The 9,601-nt window shown below is 38.9% G+C and overlaps 1 protein-coding gene across 1 annotated transcript; it reads right to left on the reverse strand.

Moving 5' to 3' along the window:
- Positions 1-8,198: 8,198 nt before the first annotated feature.
- LOC117694281 (uncharacterized) lies at positions 8,199-9,258 on the reverse strand. Its single transcript, XM_076918543.1, has 2 exons — positions 9,163-9,258; positions 8,199-8,960 (listed from the first exon to the last, which is right to left on the reverse strand). The coding sequence occupies exons 1-2, from the start codon at positions 9,256-9,258 to the stop codon at positions 8,256-8,258; spliced, it is 801 nt and encodes a 266-aa protein (XP_076774658.1). The 3' UTR covers positions 8,199-8,255.
- Between the last annotated feature and the right edge of the window lie 343 nt (positions 9,259-9,601).

The raw sequence follows: 9,601 nt of genomic DNA on the forward strand, positions 1-9,601 counted from the left end.
GACAGAGATCATTACAGAAAACCACAATCAAAGTGAAGAGTTGTGGAGCCCAGTCTCAACTGAAGAAGGACAACAACAATAGACATGTCAAAGTGGATATAGAAAGTCCACAAGGCCTCAACCCTACATAAAGAACTACAGGCAACTAAGAAATAATAAGAGTGAAAGAAATAGTCTTTCCTAGGGAAGAGCACACCAATTGTTTATTCAGTACCAGATGGTCAGCCCTGAAATTATACATACAAGTAACATTGTGTAGGCTGAGAAGGTTCTATTTATGTATTTAGGAATATATATGTATATGTTTACATGTATGCATATGCATAATACATTTAATTGGCTCTTGCTGCCATCTTGTGGTCTTATGGAATGTATACATGTATGTGTATATATATATATATATATATATATATATATATATATATATATCAATTAATAGAAAAAGAAGCCATGAATTTGAAAGAGAGAGGAGGGTTATATGGGAGAGTTGAGAGGTAAGAAAGGAAAGGGAGAAATGATATATTATAATCTCAAAAATAAAAAATAATAATTTCTAATATTTACATCCACAAAACATTCTTCCATCACACCACAAGATGGCAGCAAGAGCCAATCAAATGCATTAGAAACAAAGAATAATCTTAATTATTCTGTTCGTACAAACCACCCTTTTATCCGGATGGGAGCGTTTTACCAAAGAGATTCTTGTTTCTGGTCATTCTTGGGATCCAGGAATCACCTCACAAATCACACGAACACCCATCTTAGTCAGACAGCAATAGTTTATTGAGTATACACCCCAGGACTGGTTAACGAAGGCCATGGTCCAGATTAAGGAACTGAACCATGACATTGTGTTAAGATCCTAGAAGGTTTTTAAGTTATCCCGCCAATCAGGATTTAGGAATAGGGAATTTCCTTAGGAACATGGCTTTGTTATACATTTATCCTGCTTCCATTAGTTGGGGTATCCAACTATGGCAGAGGACTTGTCTAACGTTCATGTCTTATCTACCAGGATGGGGCTTATCTAACATTCATGGCTTAACTTGCCAACTAGGATGTCAGTTACACAAGTACATATCTCTTTCTGCCAAGTAAGGTGTTTGTTCCCAGGGAGGTCTTAGGAACTTAAACTTTACTTGACCACTACTCAAAATGGAAGTCTTATTCCAAATAGTTTCTCATATTGGTGCAGGTGTCTCTATTATGTTGGGGTCCATCCTGGGGGCAGCTTATGCCATAAACTCATATACAGGAGCAGGAAGTGCTGTTGGCTGGTTGGTTCAGGTCCAAGCTTATTGTGGGCAACAATACAAAACAGTTCTACTGACTTCAATCATGATTGGTTTCCCAGGGCACAGAACATAACAGAACATGTAATCAATCTTGGCATTAGAAAGTTTCTTAGTAACAGCAGAAACATACAAGAAAGTTTCCTTATAATGGAGGCTAACCAGGTAACTGTTACCTAGGCCTTAACATTTTATCTAGGCCTTAATATTTTACACAGGTCCCAACTCAAAAGATGCTGCCCATGCATGGGCTTTTAGAAGACAAGCCCAAACTGAAAGAGATGTAAGCATTTCCTGCCCATCTAGATGGATGGGAGTCAAGAATTTCAGGTCAAGCTGTATCTGCTCATCCTAGCCAACTGAAACTAAAAGATCCTATCCAATTCCTATGCAAGAAAGAGTACACCTGTAAACCTGAGGATGTTAGTAGACTTAAGCCCACTTATGACAAATTTCTCCAAGATTAGCCCTTTATGTGCTACAACTCCACCTATAAGATCCCCCATATTGGTTATTCCAAAACCTAACAGCTCTTACAGATTAGTATAGGACACAAGAATTGAATGAGACCATATTATTATACCTGATAGAATCTAATCTCTCATACTTCTGGGACAAGAAACCCAGAAACCCAGTGTTATACAGGATTAGATGTCTACATTCCCTTGGACCAATATTCCCATTCCTCCATTCTTATTTGCCTTTGAATGAGGCACAACTGGCAGGTGACCACAACAACTTCCATGGACTACCTTACCTCAAGAATTTTGAAGTAGCCTCACTAGTTTTGGCTAAGCCCCGACCTGAGATCTAAAGGAACTGAAACATTTGGAGGGAATTCTAATTCAACATTTAGTTTTTATTATGTCCAAGAACTAAATAACATTTAGGAACTCCTTAAGATATTTAAAAATATTTAGGAACTCCTTAAAATGGAGTATAATGTCTCCAAAAAGAGGCAAAAACTCTTTACTTTTTAGTAAAGGGGGAAAGTAACTGAGCTTCATTTGACCTTGTGACATTAGGCCTTATCTACAGATAGTATTTCTGCTGTCCCACATCTTTCCCCTCCTCAGACCCATAAACAGACACAGGCATTTCTTGGATGAACTGAGAGCTGTTAACTATGTGTTCAGGCTTATAGGGACAGAGCTAAGCCTCTATATAACAAGTTAATGAATGGCTCAGAATACATGCTCCCTTTCCCTCTTCCACAACTTGGTAGCTCAGAAGAAAAATTTTGCATTAAAAAATTTAAAAGTCTTCCTGAAGTTTTAAGCCTTGGAGTTACCTGGGAGGGATGAACATTTTTAACCATATATCATCAAAAACAAGGGATTACTATGGGAACCTGACTCAGTCCCTAGGCCCATATAAGTAACTCATGGCATAGTCATAAAACCATATAACTTGTGGCCTGGGACCAGACCCCTTCCTCTGGGTATTGACACAAAACAGTACTGGCTAAGGAAACCATTTGTGTGTGTGTGTGTGTGTGTGTGTGTGTTTCAAAAAAGGGTTTTCCTGTGTAGCCCTTGCTGTCCTGGAACTCTACAGACCAGACTGGTTCTTCCTGCCTCTGCCTCCCAAGTGCTGGGCTTAAGGGCTTACACCACCACCACACGGTTGCTAAGGAACTTTTTGAGTTTACATTTGAGTCTCTCATAAATACGTACGTGAATTTTTTTTTAGCTCTCCCTGAAAGTTCAGGCCAGGTTACTTATGACAATTTAAATGTCCTTTCCATATCCAATTTTCCAAAACCCAACCTGAAGGCTTTCCCTTAGAAAACCCTGGTTATGTTTGGCTTACTCAGAGGAGGGGTTTGTAATATGAGAACAACGTTAGTGGGACACTGGATTGCCTCCCTCGAAGATACCATGAGGGCAAAGCATTTGCCATTGCAGTTCAATTAGCTGAACTTATTTTTTTAAGTAATACGGTCTGTTTATATTTATTTAATGCCCTGTATGTATTGTATCTTATGGCCACATTCTCTATAATTTATTTTGTTATCTAGCAAAATCTTCATTGGCTTAATTGGTACTTTAGAAATGAAATAGCTAGCTTATTGTTTACAAGCCCGTGCAGGTGAGTGAATTATTTATTCTTCTCTCATACCCCCAAAAGCAGTTTTCCCTCTGTCCTCCCCTCCCGGTCATTCCCTGCCTCCTGTCCATCCACTCCTTCTCTGTTTCTCCTGTTTCTCTTCAGAAAAGGGCAGGCCTCCCATGATATGAACCAAACATGGCATATCAAGTTGCAACAAGACTAGGCACATTGCCCCATATGCCTGGAATGGGACAACCCAGTAGGAGGAAAAGGATCCCAAAGGCAGGGAAAATAGAAACAGCCCCCACTTCAACTGTTAGGAGTCCCACAAGAATACCAAACTACACAACCATAACATATATGCAAGGGCCTAGCTTAGACCCCTTCAGTCAAATAGCCAAACTTAATAACTGCAACTAAAGCCTTGGAGTTAACAGAAAACAGACCATAGGTAACCATAGACTGACATTCTAAATATGCCTTCCTACCATTACATGCCAATGCTGTAATTTGGAAGTAAGGAAAATCATTCAAATTCCAAAATAGTCCTATCAGATATGGACTGCAGATCTTGTCTCATCTAAGGCATGTAAAAACTCTCAAGGTCACTATAGTACATTATAAAGAGAACATTAAAGGCACAATAAACTTATCAGTAGAGAAACTCAATTGGCTGACAGCTTCAAGCATGGCTGCCATGACCCAGAAGCCTTATTGACTCTTGCTGATCTCCTGACATGACTCCTCATAGGCCTCTGTAATCCACCTCTGGGAAAGAGAAAACAAGAGAGAAAGGGATCATAATTAACACCAAGACATGGCTATAGAGAGAGTACTGTTGTGCCCAACATATCCAGTAGAAGTACTGTTTTTACATAGTTTTGTTGTTGTTTTGTTTGTTCTTTGTTGGGAATTGTGAAGTCTATTTCTAGGTTCCTTAAAGAAGGTCTTTTTTTTGTAGTTCAAGTTCCTGCATTATCATGTATGTCTTCACTACACTTGATCTTAGCCAAAAGGCCCGAGAAATGATCATGTATGTCGATACAAATATTTTTATTTGACATCAAATAAGATACTACATTCAGTAATTGATTTTTTTTTTTTAGTTCGTATTGTTTTTTTTTAAATCATTTGAAATATGTGCTTGGGGTTTGCATTAAAGTTCCTTGATATATAAATGTTCTGTATCATGTTTTAAATTCATTTTTCAAGATTTTGTTTTGCGACAGACTTGAACAAGCTGGAATCAAACGTGTGGCAATCTCCTGCCTTGAAGCTGAGGTCTAAGGTAGAGGTGAGTGCCACCATGCCATTTGTTTGTTTGTTTGCCTGCTTGTTTTAGTCTTCAGGTAAAGCAGCATAAAGCATGCTTTATTACAGACATGATATAATCACTCATCACTGAGAACAGAACAAATGCTGGAGGCAGCAATTCTCCAGATTTTGAGCAATGTGGGCCTGGTGATGGGGCAGCAGTAGAAGATCTAGAGTCAGACAGTAAAACACATAATCAAAAGCTGCTTTTTTAAGATTATGGACTGAAGAGGCCACAAAATATCAGATGTATGTTAACTAATCTACAAGGCTTATTGGCTGATTAGAATGTCCTAATTATGTCATCTTGGGCAAACTGCAGCCCCTTCAATGAGACATCTGTTGTCCATCTCTCTGTATGACCTAACAGCCTCATGGCTATCTTATGAAGCCTTTTTGGTTGTCTTCACTTAATAAATTAGTATATCTCACCAACTACAAAGCTATGGATATTATCAGATAGCATCTGAACCTTTAGTAGACATTTCCCTGCGTTGCTGTAACCTGCCTATTCGATGCTTCAATGTATTTGAAAAGTTATTTGTGAGTTTTATTTGCTCTGTGTCTATAAATACTTCATTAAATTACTATTATTCTGGAAAATGATGCTTGGGATAACTTGAATATATGTTGCAGAATATGGAGTTATAGGCAGCTTATATAGGTTGTGGGAACCCAAATTGAGTCCTCTGGAAGAGTAGAAAGCACTGTTTACTGCTGAGACATCTCTCTAGCCCTCCTCTGTTACATTGTAAGGGCAACAGAAGAGTTAACTCTTTTATTTAACAAAAGCATAATTAATTTTCTTCAGTCAGGGAGGGGTTTTAGCATTAGCATAAATTATTAAAGTTTGACATATCAAATTTTTATCTGAATGAATCTTGGTATTCATTTATATATTTCACTTTGTTACTCAGGATTTCTAGATTGGGGGAAGCCCTCTTCTGCCCACCCCAATTCCACACATACATTACATATACTCATACATACACACAAACAAAAATAAATAAAAAGAAAAAATGACATGGGAAATCCAGATAAAAAGTTCTGGATCCCTTCCTCCTGGGATTGCCACCTCCTCATGTTCCATAAAATGAAGCAAAGGACAAAAAGACCTGTGAGCAGAAGCTGATGTTTTCATCAGATCATGAAAACTTATGTGATGGAAGAGGAAGTAGATTCGATAGCCCCTCCCAATCCCTACACTAGCTTCAAGAAGAAATTAAAACAAGAGAAAGGTTCATTCAGATAAGGAATCCTAAAATGGTTAGTAAATGTTACAGTTGTAAGAAATAAGTTGTAAGAGATAGTGTACCCAGAAAGAGGGGTGAGGGAAAGAGGGGAAAAGTAATTCATTTCAAGCCTTTGATGAAAATTAGGGGACTTTGGGTACTATTGGAAACCTAAACAACAGATTTGAGGTTAAGCCTGGAGGAGGAAGAAACGACTTTCCTAGCCAATTTTGAAGCTGTGCTGCTCTATTCTAGCTAGAACAAGGAAGGGAATTTAGCTTCTATCATCTAACGCTTCAGTTAGAGGATACACATGTAAAAATGTTGGCATTCTTCCCTTGTTTTTAAAAGACTTTACATTTCTTAAGGTCTTTGATATTTCATGCTGGAATGTAAACTGTTCTCTGATCCTCAGGCTCTTTAAGATCACATCCATTACTTACTTTTCTGTTGTGATGAAAACACCCTGACCAACACAATTTATAGAAAGAAGAGTCTATTTGGGCCCACAGTTTCAGAGGAATTTTTTATAACAGCAAATGGCAGGCATGGCAGCAGGAGAAGGCAGCTGAACACTCATACCTTCAATTATCTTCAATTAAGTTCAAGCAGGCTTATAGTGGAGACAGCTAACTGCATGTAGGGTGATGCTATAGAATCTCAAAACCTGCTCCCAGCGATCAACTTCCTCCAGCAAGGTTGCATCACCTCCACAAACACCACCATCAACTGAGAACCATGTGCTCAAATACCTCAGAGTATGGGAAACATTTCTCATTGAAACCGCCATACCACAGGGGGAAAAGCTCTCTCTCTCTCTCTCTCTCTCTCTCTCTCTCTCTCTCTCTCTGTGTGTGTGTGTGTGTGTGTGTGTGTGTGTGTGTGTGTGTGTCTGTGTCTGTGTATAAAAATCCAAGCAGAGAGGGGCTTTACTAGAAACTTACAAAGAAAAAATTGCTTGGTAGCATAAGCTCTGTGTACAAGTAATCTTTATTTGCCACCATGAGCCATATATGCAATTTAGGCTCAATTCTTGTTAAGGGAAGTGTAGAAAAAAACCAACAGTAAGTTGGGAAAAGAGAACTGTTGGGAAGGATTCCAGTGTGTGGTTATATTTTTGTTGAAAAGGGTTAAAAAGAAAAAAGAATATTTTAGATAAGGATGAATTTGTTATGGTAACACAAAATTTTTATCCTAAGAATAAAAGATAAAAGGAGAGGGCAAAACCATGAAAGTTCAAAGTGAAGCTATAGAAGTTCTGAGTTAGTTGAACAAGGTTTGTAGAGGCATTTAAGGATGATACATGTTTGAGAATTGATTATCAAAATCCTTGTTTATTTTTACCTACCTATGGTAATACTTAGAAAAACTGGCTTAAAAGACCAAAGAATAGGCCAGAGAATGGTGGCATACACCTTAAATTCCAACACTTTCAACTGTCTCTATATATTTGATTAGGATCAGAATAGCCCTAAGAAGAAAAGCAAACCTATCTCTATATGAAAAATTATCTCCATATGATTTCCTGAATCTTAGTGAGCCCATAGACCTCTCTACTATGGAAACCAAAGAACAATTTTTTAAGACACTGGGCTGGCTACCAGGCATGGTGGTGCATACTTTTAATCTCATTACTCAGGAGTCAGAGGCAGGTGGGTCTAGATATACTGGAGGTCAGCCTGGTCTGCATAGTGAGTTCCAGGCTAGCCAAGGCTACTCAGTGAGATCCTGTCTCAAAAAATAAAAATAAAATTAAACAAACAAAAAAGAAACTGGGTTGAAAAGATGGCTCAACAACTAAGAGCATTTGTTGCTCTTGCATAGATAGGACTGTGACGCAGTTCCCAGCACTTATGTGGTGGCTCACAACCATCTGTAACTCCAGTTTCAGAGGACCTGACACCTGCTTCTGACATCCATGGGCACTAGGCTAAGATGTACATCTCTATCCTCTGGAGATATGAGTACTTAAGTATCTACCTCCACATAGAAATGTGGTTCATTTTTTGGTGTTGAGGTGCCCACTTACAAACCTTCTTTCACTGTGAAAGAAGCGGGGCTCACTGTGTTTATTTAGGCAACATGCATTTATTTATACTGCACTCTAGCCTGCTATTGCCTGTTGGCAGCATTTGAAGACATGACCATGGCCTGCAGAGTTTAGGATGTGAAACATTTAAACAAAGGAACACATTTGACAGGCAGAGGAACATATACACTTTAGACACAAACTCAGGAACCAAATTGATGTTTTATTTGAAATAAATTGCACAAGTATTGTGGGCAACTAGGACATTTCTTTGAGGGGTCTCCTGACAGATGTTGCAAATATCCATGAGATCTACTACATGGAGCCCACATTTCAGACCTTTTGATCAGCCTGTTTAGAAGCATGCTGGGCATTCAGGTTACTCTGACTTTTCAATAACTTTATCTGAAAGAGGAAAGTAATGACACCCAGGAGTGACAGGGTGGTTGCCATGAGCCCTATGGGAAACACAGGAGTGCTGTATTTTTTAATCAGGGCTTCTTTCTTTACTGGAAAGTTTGCTGGAAAGTCAAGGGTGGTTTTGCCATAGAGATCTACTACATGGTTCCAGGTCACAGAAATAACGGTACAAAGGCTACTGAGGATCAGGATTAAGACAGAGCATTTGTAGCAAACTATCTGAATGTATGGTAATGAGGCATTGCTAAAGCTGATCCCAATGGCTGTTGAGATGAAGATCAGGACAACAGGGTTTATTAAAGTTTCCAGAAATATGAGGGTCTGCGAACACTGAAATTCAGGTGAAATGGTCCAGGTCGAGTTGACAGAGCTGTGCATCAGAATTGTAGTCACAGACCCAGAGATGTTAAATTCCTGATAGTAATAAGCCTCCCAGAGTCCAATGTACACAAGCCGGACAACCTTATTGTCAAATTCCCAGAGGCGCCAATATCTGCTCCTTGCAAGGATTATTCCAAGCCCAGAAGACAGAAGGCTGCAGAGGAAGCCAGTCAATCTGAAGATCCACTCCTTCAACCCTGCAAATCTGAAGATGAGACAGTACAATTTTAGAATCAACTAGGAACATGAAGTGTGAAAAACAGAATGAGTCATGGTTTCCAGAGTATGAAGTATTCATTCCTTGCCTCTGCTGTCTCGAGGTTGTCTTTAAATGATCTAAACACCATAGATAAGAATATAGGAAGAAGTAGAGAAATAGTTCAGTGGTAAAGAGTTTATTGTTCTTACAGAGGACACAATTTCAGTTTCCAACACTTACACTGGGTGGCTTACAATTGCTTATAACTCTGAGTGATCTGATAGCCTCTTCTGCCTCTACAAGGACCTGCACTTGCATGCACATATCCACAGACATATCTACACAGACATAGAGACACATAATCTAAAGTAAATCTTTTAAAAGAAAGAATAAAAGATGCCTGGAATCCAAGACTGTGACAGGAATAGCCATTATAAGATTCTAAAATTATTTTATTATTTGCCTGTACATATGTCTGTGAACCACATCCATGCCTGGTGCCCCACTTTTGTGTGGAGGCCAGAAAAGGGCATCCTTTTTGGATCCTCTGGAACTGGAATTATAGATAGATGTAAGCTACCGTGTAGGTGCTAAGAATGGAACAGGCATCTTCTGGAAGAGCCAATGCTTTTATTCACTGAGTCATCTCTCCAGCCCAAAGTTTTAGATAAGATGTTCT

This window comes from Arvicanthis niloticus, chromosome X, assembly GCF_011762505.2.
Source record: "Arvicanthis niloticus isolate mArvNil1 chromosome X, mArvNil1.pat.X, whole genome shotgun sequence".
Lineage (NCBI taxonomy): Eukaryota > Metazoa > Chordata > Mammalia > Rodentia > Muridae > Arvicanthis > Arvicanthis niloticus.

What these genes read in the sequence shown, in the direction of transcription:
- LOC117694281 (XM_076918543.1), bottom strand. Translation starts at nt 9,258, where the DNA reads ATGTCTGTGGATATGTGCATGCAAGTGCAGGTCCTTGTAGAGGCAGAA. An exon ending in GCAATTGTAAGCCACCCAGT is followed by an intron (nt 8,961 to 9,162) that starts GTAAGTGTTGGA and finishes TCATGTTCCTAG; the next exon opens with TTGATTCTAAAATTGTACTG.